At 64.0% G+C, this 18,185-nt stretch overlaps 2 protein-coding genes across 6 annotated transcripts in view; one reads left to right on the plus strand and one right to left on the minus strand.

Annotated features, from left to right (window-relative positions):
* The window catches only part of RPS10 (ribosomal protein S10), a 134,102-nt gene that overhangs the window by 109,265 nt on the left and 6,652 nt on the right, over positions 1 to 18,185 (plus strand). The window contains exon 1 of one of the 2 annotated variants that reach the window (XM_063356722.1): positions 10,422 to 10,431. The exons of the other annotated variant lie outside the window; for it this stretch is intronic. The gene's annotated coding sequence lies outside the window, so the exon portion shown is untranslated. Of the gene's footprint in view, positions 1 to 10,421; positions 10,432 to 18,185 lie in introns of those variants that run through there. 2 annotated transcript variants of the gene reach the window in all.
* Positions 452 to 17,797, minus strand: PACSIN1 (protein kinase C and casein kinase substrate in neurons 1). Of its 4 annotated transcripts, none has more exons than XM_063356719.1 (10): positions 17,645 to 17,797; positions 5,545 to 5,677; positions 5,014 to 5,170; positions 4,636 to 4,871; positions 4,312 to 4,467; positions 3,791 to 3,966; positions 3,363 to 3,483; positions 3,155 to 3,279; positions 2,643 to 2,836; positions 452 to 2,280 (listed from the first exon to the last, which is right to left on the minus strand). In XM_063356719.1, the coding sequence occupies exons 2-10, from the start codon at positions 5,605 to 5,607 to the stop codon at positions 2,171 to 2,173; spliced, it is 1,338 nt and encodes a 445-aa protein (XP_063212789.1). In that variant the 5' UTR covers positions 5,608 to 5,677; positions 17,645 to 17,797; the 3' UTR covers positions 452 to 2,170. The 4 variants fall into 4 exon arrangements, with proteins under 4 accessions (XP_063212789.1, XP_063212790.1, XP_063212791.1 ...); XM_063356720.1 differs by lacking the exon at positions 17,645 to 17,797 and adding an exon at positions 11,963 to 12,094; XM_063356721.1 differs by lacking the exon at positions 17,645 to 17,797 and adding an exon at positions 7,288 to 10,262.

An 18,185-nucleotide genomic window follows, 5' to 3' on the forward strand; every position in this document is an offset into this window, starting at 1 on the left:
ATCCCCTCGGCCAGTGCCCGCTCGCCATGCTGGGGCCTTCCCGCCTGCCCCTGCCCAGGGTACCGGGGAGCGCTGGGTCGGGGGCTGCTGCTTTTGCTGGTGCTGGGAATGGCCCCCCAAAACTGCTTTATCTCGAATCCCCCTGTGTGCTTCAGAGGGCTTTTCCTGGCACGTTGGCATGGGGGTCCCCAAAATCAGTGTCTGCTCCCCGCCTCCCGCAGTCCCCTTGCCCCCCACGACCCCAGCAATGCATCTGAGCCCCCCCATCCCACTGCACCCCAAAGCCTCAGGGAGGGGGTGTCCCTACCTGGGGGTGCAGTGGCGGCGACTGTGGCTCCCCGGGGCACGGGGGGCTCGAGCACCCACCTCGGGTGGGGGTCCATAACCCCGTCATCGCCTCCACGGGGGATGAGACCGGCGCACGGAGCCAAACGAGGACCCAGACCCGGAGGACGCTTACAGAGCTCAGTTATTTTCGCTTGCTGCTTTTTGTTGTTGTATCCACAGTAATACAATCACGATATATATATATATTATATATATACTTCTTAAATTACACAATCAATGTACAAAAAACCGGGGTGCATTGCTGAGACAGGTGGTTGGTTGGGTTTTTTCTGACTTTTTTTTTTTTTTGTGGTTTGTTTTTTTTTTTTTTCCCGTTGGCGTATCTGGCAGGGGATGCGCGGCCGCGTGGCTCTCGCCCACCGTGCCCCAGCACATGGTGCATCTCCTGCCTCCGCGAGAACACTTGATCCCTGGGGCCAAAAAATTCACGAACCCACGGAGGGGGCAGGAGAGGAGAGGGAGGAGCGTGCGGGAAGACGACGGCATCGATGCTGCTGAGGGTGATGGTATGGAAAACAAATGAGGGATGATCCGTAGGGAAGAGCTCGGGGTGGCGAATGTGCCCGCATTGGGGCGACCGTGCTGGGTGGCAGTGCGCGTGGATGCTGAGGGGGCTCCAGTCCACGTCGTGGCCATTTGCAGGAGGGGCAGAGCCCCCTGGGGAAAAGCAAAGGGCAAAGCCTGTGGCCGTTCCCCTGCTTTGGCGTGTCTTGTTTTGGGATGTCTTCTCCAGGCGGCTGCTTTGCTGCCCGGGCTGGGGTCTGCTGCCTGCCCCGAGCCCTCCTCGTCCTCCGGCTGCCTGCAGCTCCCACCGGCTCCATGCAAGGCTGGACATTCCTAATCCCCCATCCCTGCTCTGCTCCTGCCTCTCTTCAGGAAGGGGACAGATGGGGACCGTCCCCAGCAGGATTCAAGCCGGTCCCCGCTATCCCAGGCTGGGCATGAAGGTGCTTCCAGCAGCTTTGGGCTGCGGGTGGGTCCTTCTCGGCACAGTGGTGGATTTTAGGGCCATCTCGCCCTGGATCTGGTGATCGTTGATGATCGCCCTTGCAAAGGGCGATGCTGCTCCCTGCAGCACATGTGGGGCATCAGCTCAGGAGCCTCCAGCTGCTCTGGAAACATTGGCAGCCCAGATGCGAGGAGGAGAAAGCTGAGGAGATGCCACCAAGCTCCATGGCAGGGCTGGTGCCACCTCACCCGGGCATCTCCACCTGCCATCAGCTCTGCCTGTGAGCAGGGACCTGCCCGCCGATGGGGCCGGGTGGCTGTGGGGCAGGAGGGGACATTTGCCCCCTTCCTTCAGGGAGGGAGGATGAACTTGGGGGAAGAACATGGAAACGCCAAAAAAGATGGAGTCGGACTCCATTCCCTCTTATTTTTGGGGGGGTGAATTTCATTGGTCCCAGGAGCTTCAGCGCCATGCATTTTGGAACAGTTCCAGCCAATCAGAAGGCGGCTCATGATTTCAGTATCTTTAAAAACCAACCAATCAGGAGCTCTCACTGGTTGGGCTTCAAGATCTTGAGGTATCGGCTTTTCGCTCGGAAAAAAAATCAACTAACGTAGATGAACAGACACCGTCATCTTTCGCTTCACGTTATCTTAGAAGAAGAAGAAGAAGAAGAAGAAGAAAGCGACTATGCAAAATACTCTTCGGAGACAACTCTTAAAAAAATAAAAGCTTGGTCGGAAAATATGTCTGAATCTCTAACTGTGAGGAGTGAAGGACCAGACGGCAAAATGGCTGGTTGGCTGGTGGAGAGATGGAGACAACGGAGGGTGGATTTATCTGCTGACAGCGACGAGGAGCACACCACAAGATTTAGATTGCCTCCACGTAGTTGGCAGGGTAGAGACCTAGCTGCCCGTTGTCCAAGCGCCCTTTGCACCATCCTTGCTCGTCTTCTTCACCAAGTTTGGTTAGTTCATCACCTGGAGAGGAAGGTGGGAAGGGGAGAACTCATTGCAGGTGTCGGAGCTTCTTCTGTCCCTTCATTTCTCCCCTGGATGGAGCTGCTGGGGGTTTCTAGGACTGATCCTGAGCACCCAGGTTTGTAAGGTAGAAAGGCAAGGGGTGACCCATGAGACCTCACATGTCCCGACCCACTTCTCTCTGGTCCCACACAGGTTTGAGCTCAGTTTGTGCCTTCCCCTTTCTGCCAGTTCAGCATTTTGAAGGGCTGGGTTAACCCAAAAATTATTTGAGGGAATTTACACCAAAAAGCAGAACAGTGTGGGACCCGCAGCTCCAGCAGCCAAGCCCCAGCCGACCCAGCATGGGTGATGGACCGTACCTGCTTTGAAGCTGAGCTCGTCCTGCTCCTGCCCGTCGTAGTCGTACAGAGCCCGCACCCGCACGCCCTTCCCCGCCGACTCCTCGTCGAAGGGGTTGGTGCCGCCGTTGGCCTCACTGGTGTTGAAGGAGTTGCTGCCTTCGTCATCGGACCACTCGGCGCTGTAGGTCTGCCCACGCTCATGGCTGCTCACGCTGGGGTGGAAGGAGGGAGAGGGATTGTCAGGGCCGGGGTCGGGGGGGGATGGCAGGGTGACAGGCACCATGTGCTGCTGGCATCTGGGAGGATGCTCCGGCTTTCCCGAGGTTACGGGGGAGCGGGAGCTGCAGTGAGCAGGACGCCCAGCTAACGATGTGTCCAGCAAGACATGGAGGAAGGACAGAAAAGAGTGGTTGGTGGCTGTCACCGAGGACATCCCGTGTCCCCTTGGGTGTCCCCACAGCACTGGCAATGTTTGCACGGGCAAATGCTGTGCTTTTCCCATGGCATCTCCGCTCCCCGCTGGCCCTCACCTCCCGCGCTCGCCTGCCGATGCCCCCGTCTCGCCCGTGCTGCTGGCGTTGGTCATGGTCACCCCCTCGCCCTTCTTCTGCTTCTCCTTCCGCGTTATCGTGTGCGTCAGGTCCGGGTTCCACTCCTGCATGCACAAAGCAAGCGGTCCCTGAGCGCCCGGCTGCCCCGTGGGGCTGCCAGCACTCCAGCCGGGGTGCCCAGCCTCACCTCGAACTGGGGCCAGTTCATGGCCATCCCGGGGCCGCTGGTGCTGCGGAACCACCGGAGATCCTCCTGCGCGTCCGAGAGGCGGATGGTCTGCTCCAGCTCCCGGTAGACGTTGGCGTAGCTGCAGGGAGAGACGTGGGTCAGGGGGCTGCGTGTGGGGGTGAACCCTGGGGGGGTGGCACGGGGACATGCCCAGGTTGTGTCACCTCCTATGAGGCACTGGGGGGCGCCAGGCTCCCGCACAGCCCTATGCCACTCTGGTACCTCTTAGTGACCATCTTGTTGGCCAGAAACCCCTCTCCCTTGTATTGCAGGGGATGGGTTAGCCTGGGGGCACCCGGTCCCTCCAGGGCTTGGTTCGCTTTCCAGGCAGCGCAAGGAGACCTTGCATGGAGGCTTTCCACCCAACCAGAGCGGGAGGCACCTACCTGCTGCTCTCGGCCAGGTTCAAGTGCCTCTTGATGTCCAGGAGCACTTCCTTGAGGAAGTTGAGCCTCTTCTCCTCAAACTGCTGGCACTGCTCGAAGACCTGCTCCATGCTCTCGATGTACTGCGGGGTGCACTTGTTCAGCTCGTCCAGCACCTTCTCGTACTTCTCCTGAGTCTGCAAAGGTGCAGGAGGGTACCTTGGTTACACCTCGAGCACCTCAGAGGCCCTTTCTGGGTGCTGACAGGGTCTGGCTTGTGGGTCACCACACTGCAGAGCCCAGATTGAGCCAAGAGCCTCTGTGGGTGAAATCAGTCTGGTTGCCAGAGAGATTTTGCCCCAAGTAAAAGGGGTAAATCTCTGCCCTGCTCACACTGCCCTGAGCCCTGCCTGCAAGCCCTCACCCTTCTACAGGAGCCTAGGGATGGGAAAATGGGAATGAATCAGGGGGAAAAGGGGGTGGTGGCCATTTCCACTGGTTTTCCCTGCCTCGTGAGCCAGGAGCAGGGCAGTGGCTTGCACCTTTTGCACATCTTGCTTGCACTTTTCTACTTTGTCCTGGAGCTTCTTCTGCTGCTCGGGGGTGTTGGACTGTTCCGCCTTGCTGTTGGCTTCCCGGGTCATCGCCAGCTTCTCCTCCTTGCATGCCAGGTGGTAGGCTTTCTTGGCTGTCTCCAGCTGCAGAGAGGAGAGAGAAGGGACATCAGAGCAGCAGTCGCAGCCCCCCGCCCATCCCTCTGCCTGCAGGGATGTGACACCCAGCTCTGCCAGCCTGAACTGGGCACCCAGAGCCAGAGCTGGGAGATGGCATGGGTGCCCCGGGACATGCTGCGCTTCTCCTCTCACCTCCTTGAGCTTCTTGGCCCAGGGCTTCTGGGCTTTCCGGAAGCCGTCCTCAGCCTCCTTGGCCTCCTTGAAGCCTCCCATGATCTGCTTGTGGTAGGCATCCTTCTGCCAGTTCTTGACCTTCTCGAAGTCGTCGTTCAGCAGGCTGTTCTTCACCTCCTGGTGCAGCTCGCTCACCTTGTCCGCCTCCGTCATGATGGCACCCCACGCCTTCTCCAGGCTGCCGTACTGGGGACCTGGGGGGCAGAGGGGACAGCTGAGTGTCGCTCCACAGCCCTTACCCATTCCAACTCTACCACGTGAAGCTGTGATAGTGCACGGGGACCCATGGGACTGAGGAGTCCTGGGGGGACCCTCCCCTAGGGGAAGCCATGGTACCTTTCTCGATGAGCTGCCTCCACCGCTTGGACCAGTCGGTGAGCTGCTGGGCGTAGGACTTCTCGATCTTGGCCCGCTCGTGCACGCAGTTCATGAGGTCATTGCAGAGCCGGTGCCCATCGTCGATCCGCTTCACCGTGCGCTTGTAGTTCCCCACCTGGGAGCGGGACAGGGACGGGGATGGGGACAGGCAGGCATGGGAGCTGCGTCCAGGCTGCCCGTCTGGCCCGAGGTGGGGACTGGGGGAGCACTGGGTGCTCTGGGGGTGCAGGGATGGAGCTTTTGCTTTGGGCTGCTCAAACCCAGCTTCTTTTGGTCCCCACTGCATCGCTCTGTGCCCCCTGGGGACAGCGAGGTTGACACCTCCAGCAGAGCCGTCTGGGACAGCCGAGCCACCGCGGCAGGGACGCACACTGTCAGCGCTTGCTGTGGGAGGGGAGGGCAGTACCGTCCCCCCCAGCCTGGGGGACACCCTGGGATGCAGTGACGGTGGTGGGGGCCCCATGGGAGGAGAGGACACCCGGGACTCACCTCCCAAAAGCTGTCGGTTGTTTCCTCCGCGGCTGCCGCCGACTCGTCATAGGACCCTGACATGGCTCCCGACGCTGCCTCGGGCGTCAGTGCGGGCGCTGGGTGGCTCTCGGGCAAACACCAGCCTCATGCACTGAGGGGAGAAGATGGGGGGTTATGGGGGGGTGAGCAGGGACCCCCATCCCTCCAGCCCGCAGCGCCACAGGGTCAGCGTCCAGCTGCAGGGCATGGGGACAGGATGAGGATGGTGCCCGTTCCATCTCTGGACCCACAGACCCCTCCAGTGCCCCCCATGAGCCACCCCATGGTGCCATCCAAACCCCCCCAGAGCCAGCTGAGCTGGGAGGGAGAATGGCGGGGAGCAGCACGGCGGGGAGCTCACCGGCCAGGGGCCCGGCTCGGCACCGCGCGTCCCCGGGGAGCCGTGGGGCGAGGGGCCGCGGTGGGGCTGGTGGGGGCGATGCGCCGCCTGAAGAAATTCTCGTCCTGATATTCCACCCTAATCCGTCCTGATCTTCAGAAAACGGCATCCCCGGAGTGTCACGTGGCTCCGCTGCACGGCTTAACCCTTTGCCGCTTTGCCAAGAGCCGTGGCTGGGGATGGGGATGGGGGCCGGCGGGTGGCATCAAATGGGGATGGAGAGGTGACCACAGTGGCCATGAGCATCCTCATCACCCCCGTCCTGCCCGGCTGTGGTCAGTGCTCCTGTGGGAAAGCACAGGGCCTGTCCCACATGGCATCTGCCACCAGGATGGTGACAAAGTGGACGTGAACTGCCCCAGTTTCCTCCTGCCGCATCCCCAAAAGGGCTGCAGGAGCGGGATGTGGCCGTGATCCCCCTGCACCGTCACTTCTCCCGGGGAGATGGAGCAGGCAGCGGTAGACCTGTCTGCCTGCATCCCACCCCACAACTGGGAGAGGGCGATGGGGTGGGAGGGCAGGGCTGGGGGGCATGGGGTCCTGGTGCCCCATTGCCCACCCATGGGGAGCAGTTGGTGGGTGCCCACACTCCCCAGCTGTGTGCACAGCTGGCCCCGAGGAGCCTGGGGGCTGGGACGGTGCACGGTCCCGGGAGGATGGGGGGCCGAAACGGTTACTGGAGCATGGCGCAGGGCTCGCTGTGCTGGAACTAACAGGGCCTGGCAGGGATTTAGTGATATAACCAGGGAGGCACCAATCCCCGCCGCCCTCCCCAGCCGGTTAAAAATAAACGCGTGACTGTCCCTCGCTCAGCCGCAGGAGTCACAGATGGATGGGAGACCGCGGCGGTGCGTGGCGCAGCCAGCGCCGTCCCCCCACAGCCGGCAGCGCCTGCGCCTGCCTGGCACCCACGGCATCGCCACCACCATCACCGCCCGTGAAACTGCCCGACCCGAGTGCCCGCGGTACAGCTGCAGCGGTGGCAGAGCACCCGGTGGCACAACCCCCAGGGGACCCTGCAGGATGCCACGTGTGGCTGTGCCCCCCCGAAAGCCCTGGGCATGGCGCGATGCTCAGCGCCGGTGTCTTTGCTTGTGCCTCGGGGCTCTGGCTCTTCGTTTTGTCGCAGAGGGCAAGGGCATCCTTGGGGCGATCCAAGGCCGGGGCAGGCACCCTGTGGGGGGAGCACACCCACAGCCGGGGGTGCCCTGGCACCCACAGGCACGTGAGCTGGCCCCAGCCACCCCCGCCAAGCCACCAGCAGCCGAGGACATGGGACACTGCGGGATGTGGCTGCCGCAGCTCCCGCTCCTCGCCGTTACCTGGTCTGAGCTGCAGCCTGGGGATTATTTTTGGCTCTGCATCACTTCCCATCTCACGCTGCCGCCTTGTTGCCGCTCCCCTGCCACGCACGACCATCCTTCAACGCCCACGCAGGCGCCAGCCCCGCGCCCGCCGCCCCGCGTCCACCGGCGCAGCCCATCGCTTCGCATCAGGGCGGCTGGCGGTGATGCCCGGCGCCCGCAGTGCCGGCGGCTGAGCCGTGGCGTGGCGAGCTGCCAGCCCCCGCCACACGCTGCCGCTCGGGCACACTCGGCCGAGGGGGGCTCCGCTTCACCCGCCTCGTCCCAGCCCCACGCATCCACAGAGCTGCCAGAGAGAAGCCGCAGAGCGTTTGGCATCGAGTGACGGTGAAGTTTGTCCCAGCTCCTGCCCCCGCATGCCCTTGGGTTGCTCCCGCAGCGGCCGCCCCCCTGCATCTCTCTCCCCATCAGCCCGCTTGGCGCTGAGCATTGCTGCAGCTCATCTCACCCACTGGGCAGCTCCTGCCGCTGCCGGCGTTTGCAAGGGGGGGTCTCTGCCCTCCGTGGGGGCTGGGGACGCAGCCGCCGACCCTGCGCAGGCAGGAGGCTGCTGCAATGCAGGGAGGGCTGGCGCTGCCGGCACTGCGGGCACAGGCAGCTGCCCGTTCTCCCACAGCCGGCAGCGCCCTGACCCCATGCAGGCAGAGACGGCCCCGTTTTGCCGTCCCCTGCCCCTGGCAGAGGGGCTGCAGGGCTTTGGGCCAGCGGTGCTCCAGCGTCCACACTGCCTGCATCCCTCCGGCGGCTCCCCAGGGCCTGGGAAGGGCGAGGGGGACAATCCGGGTCCCCCGGGGTGACCAGCTGGCTCCTTTCTCTCCCCACTCTCTTTGCCTTTGCCAGAGCTTTGTCTTTGCTATAACACTGCCATTAAATGTGCAACCCCCGGCGCAGCGGCCTCGGGGTGCGCTGTCGGATGGGGGTGCCCCATCCTGGGCTGTGGGGTCCCCGGTGGGGTGCCAGGCGCCAGCCCAGGGAGAAGCTGTGTCCAGGTGGCAGGTTGCCCTGCCTCCAGGTTTTTTGGTTGTCCTGATCCCAGCACCTCTGGTGCAGCCAAAAAGCGGGCAATGGGGACGTGATGCAGGGACAGGCAGCTGCTCGCACCCCGCTTGCTTGCACATCGGCTGAGCCCGCTGGGCACCGGGGGCCAGGAGGGGCTGCAGAGACCCCCCGGTGCGGGTTCTCCTGCCGCAAAGAGCCCTTTGCCATGGCAGGATGGTGGCGGACACACTGCAAGGAGGGGAGCGGAACGGAGCACGGAGCAAGCCGGTGTCTCCATCCCTGTCCCCGTTCCCATCCTGCCCCGGGGCAGGGGATGCGGAGGGCGCCAGGTGTGAGCCCTGCTGCGGGAGCGAGCGCTAATGGGGCCGGGAGGGCAGTCGGCGACTTATTGGTGAAAGCATCGAGGGAAGGGGGAAGCCACGCTGGCAGCTGCGCTCGATCTGCAGGAACCAGAGCAAGAGTGGAGCTCCCCGACACCAACCCCAAGCACAAAGCGATGCGACGCATGGCATTTCCCCGGTGCAAATCCCTTCCGCAGCCGCAGCATCCCGGCACGGAGCCGCAGCACAGCCCGGCTGGTGCCGATCAAGCCGAGGGCGCTGGGGACCTTTTCTTGCCAGGGCACGTGAGCTGGGGATGGGACGGTAATTTGCTGTGCGCTGTTGCCTTGTAGTTACCTGGGGGCTGCCGGCAGTAAAGCCGAAGCTCAGCAATTGGAAAGGACCCAGTGGTCTGAGCCGGTTTTATTGTAACTAAACGCTGTGACCGACCCGGCCTGTCAAATCAAACCATCCGTGGGGCTGCAATGTGAAATAGCTGCTGTGTTTTGGCTCCTTTTGTAAGCACGTGAGGCTGAGGACGAGTGCAGGGGTTTAGGGGGAGGGAGTCAGGCTGGAGTTTGGGTTTTTGGCCATGGGGAAGTTAATTTGCTCTCCCTTATCTCAGCATGGGGCTGGTCGAGGGTCTGTCAGGGGAGGAAGCACCAAATGCCACCACGACGCACCACTGCTATTGCCACATGAAAGCCACCGTGGCAAAGACAAATGGACTAGAAACGTCCGAGGAAGCCCAGGGGAGCCGGGCAGCAGCATCTCTCACCACACCGCCGCAGCTCCGGGGCTGCCGTGCTGCTGCATCGACTGCCGGCGGCACCCAACCTCAGCACCGCATCCATCGTGGGCACCAATGCCCACATGCTGCTCCCGCTATGGCCAAGTACGGGGGGGAGAGATGCCCCCGGCACGATGGCAGGTCCTCAGGCGAAGCCGGTGGCGCTGATGTGCTTCACAAGAAGCTTTGCAGCTGCAGGAGCTGCTGTCTTGTCTGCTGCTGAGCTCTGACCCGGCCGCTGGCTGCAGGTTCCCCACCGGCAGAGGGTTCATCCGTGCAAATCCATGGGGCTGGGGCAGGGAAATGCTGCCGTGGGGTGGCGAGGGGTGGCAGCCCTGGGAGCGAGGGGGTGCAGAGGGAGTTGGCTGTGGCGTGGCTGCACCGTCCCCCCCTCTCCGGAGCCGATGTGGACTTTGCGAGGAAACGGTTAAGCGGGCACTGCTGATTCACGCTGGCAGCCGGCTCTGCAGCGGGGGAGGCAGGAGTGGAGCTGGGGCTTGGGGCTGAGCAGCCTGGAGGGGCAGGAGCAGCCTGAACACCCGTCCTCCCCTCTCGGTATCAAACCTCCTCCCCTCTCGGTATCAAACTGAGCCCACGGCGAGGCGGGAGGTGAGCCTGGACCCTTCCCAAGCCGCCGGCGCCATGCCAGCAGGCTGCGAGAAGCTGGTGTCAGGGCCCCATCCCGCATCCCCCAGCAAAACCCCTGCGGCTGCAACACGAGCAGAGTCCGAGCCCCAGGACAAAGAGCCAAACTGTGGCCAGACGTGGATGGGACGGCTCTTTCCTGCGCACCGGGTGCTTCTCCGTGGGATTTGGGCCAGGGCAGCGCCGTGGGACTGGCTGGGACCCGGTGCACACGGTTGCTGGAGCAGTGCACGAGGTGGCTGCGAGGGCAGCAGGTCCCCGGAGGTGGCATGGAGGTAGCGATGGGAAACTTCTGCTGGGAGCCACTTTTCCAATGAATTCTGTGCAGGATGCGCCTGCAGCAGCCACCTGGCTTCAACTAAAGTCATATGCATTGACCACGGGGGTCTGAGGACTGGGGGAGTCCGGCTGCTGGGACTCGCTGGACCCCACCGGGTCAGAGCTTGGAGGCTCCCCAAAACCGAAGCGTTTGCAAAGGAGGTTCAATGATCCAGGAGTGTTACCTGGAGCCACGTGTCCTGCAGGTGGATGGGAAGTTGGCCACCTCGTTGGCTGGCGTGGGGGCCATGCGCCAAAGGTGCTGCCAGGTTGCAGTAGCCAGGGGGGGAACACGTTTGCTCCAAGCCCCGGCAGCAAAAGGCTTTGCATTTTGTGTGCGCTCTGCGGAAACCTTTACCTTCCTCCTGCGCTCCCCAAAGTTACCCTGCTCAGAGCGCAGGACGCCCGTCAAAGTCTTCTAGGGATTTGAACGGCCTTATGCAAAGATTTCGGGAAATATGCATGGCATTTGCAGATAACGCGAGTGTTTCTCTCCAGGGGAGCTCGCAGCCCAGCTCAGGTACAGCGGATGTGCCAGGAATGTGGATAGGCACCATGGCAGGGTGCAGGGAGCAGGATTGTCAACCCCATGCATGAGCTCAGGCCTGGGGAAGGGAGACGGGGCTGAGCCTCCGCTCGTGGGGTTTCGACTCGCCTTGCAGCCCTGCGGGGTTGCTCAGCCTGCCGCCCGAGCCTGCCACTTTGAACAAGGATGCTCGGCCTCTCGAGTGCGGATTTTTGTGGTCCCGGGAGCTGGGTTTAGGCAGAAATCCAAATATGAGGTTTGCAATTCAACCGAGAAGTAGCAAACGACGGTGGTGGAGGATACGGCGGTGCCCTCCCCTCGCTTCTGCGTTAGGGATGGGGGAACCAGAGCGTCACGCGCTGGCACCAGGGGGGTCCCGTCCCCTCTTGGACACGGGGCTGGTGGTGACAGAAGGCGAACGGGGCTGGCAGGAGCAGGGCAATGGGGATGGGCAGTGGGATTTTAGCTGTCTGTGGTGGAGAAGGAGACTTGGAGCCAGAGGGGGCTCAGAGGCGGGGTAGGAAAGCGGGGGGGGGGGCAAGGGGGAAGCTGGGGTGACAACGGCAAAAGGAGGGGCTTCAGCGGTGGCGTGAGGCGCACAGCTGGGCAGGGGGACAGCGATGACATGGACAGCACAAGTCGTCCCCCCCCATCATTTGCAGTTGGGGAAACTGAGGCACAAACGCAGGAGTGCAGCAGCATCACAGAGGGGGTGTCCCTTGCCCCGGCACCCCATCAGACGCACAGGGAGGGGGTGAAGGTCATGTCCCCCCCGACTCCGTGTCCCCACGCAGAAGGGATCAGGGGACACCGTGTCCTGCTGGGGGGGGTGTAAACCCGCTCCGTACTGCCTAGTCCTTGCACAGCATCCCCCCTCGCTGTCCCCCCACCCCCGCAAGGGACCCAGGCATCCCCCTCCCCATCACCCCCCCCCCCCGCTCCCCCCATCCCCACCCGCGCAAAGGCCCCCCCGGATCCCCGTTTCCCACGGGGGACCCGGGCATCACCTGCCCCTTCCCGGGCTGCCCCGCTTACCTGTGCCTGGCGGCGGGGGGCCGTGGGGGGGGGGGGGTCCCGGGGGCTGCGCCGGGCCGGGCGGGCTGCGCTGCGCTGCGCTCCGCACCCAGCCGGGCAGCAGCGGCGGCGCGCACGGCCGCGGGAGCGCGCCCTGCCTGCAGCCGCCCGTTGCCATGGCAACCGGGGGATGGAGCCGCTGCCTGCAAAGGTTGCAAAAATCATCCTTTCCCCCCGCCTCCCCACCCCCCCCCACACCCCCCCCCCCCCCCCCTTCATCCTTGGCCCGCGGGTCCGCACCCACCCCGGGGCGCCACGTCGATGCCAGCCCCCCCGATGCCATCGCCACCGAGACGCTCGCCCAAGGCACTGACCCCAGGATCCTGCCCCACGTGTCTCAGCACCCACCGGAAGGGGCTACACAGGGTCCTGTGGCCTGGGGCACGGGGTTGGGGGAGATGATGGGGTGCCAGGAGCCTGCGGCTGGGTGAGTGTGGGTGTCCAGCCCCAGCGTCGCTGCCTGTCACTGCGGGGCTCCGTTAGGGCCACAAACAGGCTCCTTCCCCCTCAGGCTGCACTGCTGGCAGGCTCTTTGGGACCTGAGCGAGGATACCCCAGGGGTTCCTCATCCTGCTGCTCCTTGGGGCCTCGTCCCTCCGGCACAGGACGGGACAGAGCAATTTTTTCCCTCCCCTCTTCCCCTGGGCACTCTGCCACCTCCGCAGCCCCGGGAAGGGGCTGCAGGGAGGGTTTTAGGGCTGAGCCGCGGCTCTTGCAGAAACAAACACACCAAAACGCCTTCGGAGAGGCAGCCGGTGCCACCTCCTTGCCAAAGGTGCCAGCTGGGAACAGGCTGGCAGGAGAAGAAGAAACAGTCCTTCCTACCCAGCGGGGTTGGGGAAAGCGGGGCTGGGGAAGGGGGTGATGGGGGCTGCACCCCACTAAGGCTCCCTTGAGGCCAGGGAGCTGGGCAGCTTCGTCCCCTCTGCCATCTGCCTCCTCCCAAGCCCCAGGGCTTGTGCCCAGGGTCACCGGAGCTTATTGCAGGATGTGGGTCCGAGGGGATGGCGGGCGACTGGAGCCCTCCCACGCCATGGAGGGGGCTGTCGGGGAGCCGGGAGGATGCGGGTGGGGGTGGCGACAGGCTCTCCCCGCTCTCAACTGCCCGAACGCGCCTGCATTTCCCCCAGCTCGCGGGTGATGTCAGGGAAATTAAAAGCCAGCAGGAGACGAGCGCTTCCAGCCGAGTAACCGAAGCCGCCCACAGAAGCTGCAGTAATGAGGCTGCCAGGCTGCTGCCGCCGGGATCAGGTTGCCCGGAGAATGCGACCCGGTCCCGGGAGGCTCCACCGGCCTCCGACGCCGGCTCAGCTTTCCCCTAACGAGCACCTTCGACTGCTTAATGAAGCTCGGTGGGGTTCTCCATCCTGCCTGCCTTCCGGCTCCTTCCAGCTTCATGCCATCCGAGTGTGTCTTCCCACCTCATGGCCCCCGAAATATTTCATGCCCGGCTGCAGCTGGCAGCAGCGGGCAAGACCCAGGCGATCTAATGCTCCCCGATCCCAACATGGGAATGGGGATGGACTGCAGTTCCTGCAGGTGCTGGGGGATCTTCGCCCGTTGGCTTTTCGGGGCGAGGAACCAGAGGGTGCTGATTAACTGGGCATCATCCTTGTGGGCAATGAGTTGGCGGTTCTCAGCGCAGGGTCGCTGCAGGCACTGAGGGGCCGCCCCAGCTGCCTTCTGCCCCAGCACCATCCACGCTGCAGAGGAGCAAATGTGCTTGGCATAAAGAATTGGGTGACAAATGCTCTCCAGGGGGATGATGGAGGGGCCACAATGACTTGGGGGGGTGCTTCCCAGTGCTAACAGCCCATTGCCACCAGCCTTGTGGCAGATGGGGTCCATTCAGGGAGCACCAACCCACATCTTCCTGGGCTGCTCCGTGCTGGTAGCGGGCAGGGGCCCTGCTTCCAAGGCATGAGGTTCCCACGATGGCAGCTGGTTCCTTCACCAAAAACTCGGCCATGACAAACTTTCCCTCTTGCCATCCCACCGCTTGCTACTTCCCGCGGTAAGTCATTTCCCCTCCTGTAAAATGAGTTTCCTTGCGGGAAGCAGCGGCCGGTATTGGCAGGAAATAAGCCCTGATTTATCGAGCCACTTGCCGCTCTGAAATGACGGCTCTTCCAGCGCCACGGCAAACTGAGAAGCAGAGCAAATTAGCCCACACCGTGCTGTGGTGGCTGCCAGCAGCCTGCCTGCGCGGCCAGCCGGGGCGGGCAGGAGAGGAGAGAAATGCCACCGGCTATCAGCCGCCCTGCCTATCATCCGGCCACAAGTGCCAGCCTTTGCACGAATAAGGGGGGGATTTTTCAAGCCCAGCCCTGCTCCCGTCTGCCTCCCGAGCAAGGAAAGGAAAATGCATTTCCTAAATCACGGCAGAGCCCCCCGTTATGGTGCACTCCGCTGAGCCAGCTGGCACTGGGAGCAGTGGGAGAGCCCCCAGCCCACGTGCGCTGAGGGGAAGGGTGTTGGGGATGCGGGCAGAGAGGGGGCCCGGGCATCCTGCTTATCCCAAACCCATCCCTGCTGCCCCTTCCCACTCGATGCCGAGGGCAGAGAGGAGTGTGACCTGGGTTTTGTGGGGCTGGATGGGGCCGGTGCCCCCTGTGCTCCCCCCAAGGCCAGGCTGCCCCTGCCACAGATGTGCCGCAGGTCCCAGGAGCCCTCACGGGCTTGCTGGGAGAATGCAAGCGCGGGGCTATTTTGCATCTCTAATTAGCAGCGGAGGATAATTGGCCGCTCTGCAGCAATTACGCAGAAAGGCAGCCATTGTGGAGGGCCCCGGCATGGGGCAGGTGCTGCCAGAAACCCAGCTCCCACCGAAACAATCCCCTTCTTGTCTGCTCATAACCGGCCCCGGGGGCATCCTCCGAGCCCTTCCGCGGAAGGGGCCAGGCACGGGACATAAAGGCTCCATTTTTCCTGGGAAACCGCACGGAGCTCAGTGCAGGCAGCTGCCTGGGAGGAGCTCATATGTATGTGCCATGGCCACAGTGACGGTGGTGCCGTGGCCTCGCTGCCTCCCTCCCTCCATGGTGTGCCATGCCGAGGGCAGCCGGATGCCAGCTCGGACCCTCCAGGAAGCTGCCGGCTGGATACGGCCTCTCCTCATCTGCAGAAGCATGGCAGGGTCCTGGGTTTGCCTCCAAGGTGTTGCACAAACACCAGCCAGGCTGGTGTCCCCAGCTCTGCGGGGACAAAGTCTGTCCCTGGGAAGAGCAGCCTGCCAAGGTCTTCTCCTCCTGCCGGGCTGTGCCGGAGGAGCCCAGCTCCATCTCAGCTCCATCCCAGCTCCGACCCAGCCCCGGCAGCATCGCCTCCTGGCACGGCCATGGGGACCAGCAGGGTTGGGGACACAGGATTTCCAACCCGGGGGATCCCACACAGAGACAAAGCCAGGCTTTGGCTCACTGCGGGACGTGGCCCTGGTGCAGACGCACTTCGCTGGCGCTGGTGTTGCCTTCTCTTTCTCGCCCTGCCCCTGTGCGCGTCACTAATCGATGCCTGCCAGCCGCCCGGGCTCGTCTTCCTCAATCCTTTTACAGTTAAATCCAGCTCCCGGTCCTGCTGCAGCCCCTTCGGCAGCCACGCACCCTGGGCAGAGGTGGGAGAGGAGGGGGCCAGGGCTGGCGGGGGGGGTCATGGATCGGTGCAGAGCCCAGGGCAGGGTCAGCACCATGGGATGACCAATTCCCCATTCTGCTTTGGGCTCTTGCAAAGGGAAAGAAAAATGCCAGGAGGTGGGAAGGACTCGCAGGGCGTCGGATGGGGTTTCGGGGTCAGGCGTGATGGGAGCCACAGCACAGCACTTGTTTGGGGCTGGCGGTGCAGTCCCCCGGCCGGGCCAGCTCTGCTGCCGCAATGGCCTTGCTCAGAATATTTGGCTTAGGGATGGGTTTCGCCCTGGCAAGGCGGTGCGGGGGCCGAGGGAAGCGGGAGCAGCCCGAGAGGCTGCCGGGGAAGCTCTAATCCGTTTAGCAAAGTGCTTGCTTTGCCATTTCCGAGGCAGGCGCAAGAGCAGCGACAAGGAGACGCAGGCAGGGGCGGGCAGTGCGGTGGGACGGGGTGGGCAAGGGCAGCTCTCCTGCTCCGCGGGACGAGCCGGGAGATGTGTTTCTCCCGGGGGGCTGCTGCGATTGTCGCAGCATTCCCGGGGAGGAAGAAATGAGGCAATGAAAGGGTAGCAAAGCCCCAGGCAGCTCCAGGCACTTCGGGACGTGCAGCGTCCCTCGGCCCCTCCTGCCCCAGGGCTCCACCAGCCTCCAGCTCTGCCCGGGCACCCCAAAACACACAGGCACAACCCCTGGGTGGGTACGAGCCTCTCCCAGCCCCATGCACCCCCCAGGGACCTCACTGCTCCCTCCGGCTTCCTGGGGCAGGCAGTGGTCCCTCCAACCACCCCGCTCACCCTAGCGCAGCCCCCCCAAATCTCAGCCCTATTGCCCCGTGTGCCTCCAGAGCTCACACCCCGGGGGCAAATGTGGGCTGGGGGGGGTGAGCATCGGCCCCTGCCTGCAGCTGGGAAGGCAGAGCCCCCCGGCAGCCCCTGGGCTCAGCCTAAGCCGCCTTGCAGAGCCTCAGCTCCCCGCCAGCTGCTCGGGCGCTGCGGTGCCCAGCCATGCCCCTGCGGCTGAGGGGATTAGGGATCTCCGGGGGGGCCCTGCCCCTGAGCCCCCGGCAGCCGGGCAGGGGCTGCCGGCACAGGCTGGACCCCTTCGACCGCAGGGCTTGGAGCAGGAGCCTGTGTTTCTCACCGGGTAAGACGATGCCAAACGCACCCCTGGGAGGCAGGGGGGGAAAGGAGCACGGTTGCTGCCAGCCCCCCCAACCATGGGCTGTCCCAGCTGGGGTCCCAGCCCTCCTTTATGCATCCACGGAGGGGCTGGAGGGACCCTGCGCACGGAGCTGGGAGCAGCTGATCCGACAGTGGTGCCAGCCCCCAGCCCGGCAGGGCGAGCATGGCCCTGAGATGTCCCTGTCCCCGTGGTCAGTGTGTGGAGACAGCAGCTCCCCCCGGCAGCCCCCTGGAGCCCTGGGTGCGGCGGGTGGGCTATGGGGATGATGGCCACAGCGCGGCCCACGGTGCCGCGTTTCCTGAGCCCCCAGAAGCTCAGACCCCTGCCCAGTCCCCTGCCCCTCGCTGCCGCTTCACGTCAGACCCCAGCTCCGCCGGGGGGTGCAGGCAGCCGGGCAGGGACCTGCGGGACCCACGCTCCCTTCCCACCTTGCCAGAGACGCCGTGAGGCCAGGTAAAACAGCTGAACCCAAAATCTGGGGGGGAACCTGAGGCAGATGGTGAGCCCCAGATGGCACAACCCGGCAGAAGTTTGGAAATCGCTTAAAATGGGACAGGGAGTGGGTTTCATTTCCCAGCAAACAACCACCGGCACCGGGGGGGGGGAGAACCCATTTCAAACCCCCCAGCTGGGGACCACCGGAGGGGATTTGCCCTCGGAGTGACGGCACCAGCGCGAGCCCCCAGTATCCCATCCGCCACCTGGGGACACCGCCACCGTCACCCGCCGTATGCTGCCAACCATCGCCGCAGCGAGCCCCGGCCAACCCACCGACGCCAACCTCCCTCCTCGCTGGGAGCCGCGTCGACCCCCAACCCACCCGGGAGCCGCATGGTGGTACCTTTGGGACGTGGGGACGCTGGCGGGGAGCGGGGCCGGCTGCCTCTCGGTGGGGCTGGCTCTGCGCATCGGCGGGAAGGTCACGGCAGATGGGGAGGAGGGGGGTAAAGATCAGCACGGGGATTAGGGAAGCATATTTAGCCAACCAATCGCCGCCCCGGCGTAACGACTCCTTGGCCGTGCAAGGTGAAAAAACGACTGCGGAGACGGATGGCAATAAGCCGGGTGGCCTCGCCGGTGGCGGTGGCGGGGGGTCCCCAGCCTCCCTGTTCTCCTCCTCCATCCCATCCCTTCCCCTTCTCCTTTCCTTCCCTTTCCTTTTCCCTTTCCCCTTCCCCTTTCCCTTTCCTTTCCCCTCTTTCCCCTTTCCATCCCCTTCCCTTTCCCTCTCCCCATCCAGCAGCGGATCCAGGGGTGCCACGCAGCCCAGCCCCCCCCCCGGGTTTGGGGTGTCTGTAGGGGGCAGCGGGGACATCTCCCCTCCTCTGCCCGCGGGACCCTGCTCCCATCGCTCCTGGGGTGTTCCACCAGCGCAGGAGCAG

The sequence above is a fragment of the Chroicocephalus ridibundus genome, chromosome 20, assembly GCF_963924245.1.
Source record: "Chroicocephalus ridibundus chromosome 20, bChrRid1.1, whole genome shotgun sequence".
Lineage (NCBI taxonomy): Eukaryota > Metazoa > Chordata > Aves > Charadriiformes > Laridae > Chroicocephalus > Chroicocephalus ridibundus.

Excerpts from the sequence above, each read along its gene's own strand:
- PACSIN1 (XM_063356719.1), bottom strand. The coding sequence starts at position 5,607 with ATGTCAGGGTCCTATGACGAGTCGGCGGCAGCCGCGGAGGAAACAACC. Across the intron at positions 5,171-5,544 it reads CAACCGACAGCTTTTGGGAG|GTGGGGAACTACAAGCGCAC; the intron begins GTGAGTCCCGGG and ends TCCCGCTCCCAG. Across the intron at positions 4,468-4,635 it reads GGGCCAAGAAGCTCAAGGAG|CTGGAGACAGCCAAGAAAGC; the intron begins GTGAGAGGAGAA and ends TCCTCTCTGCAG.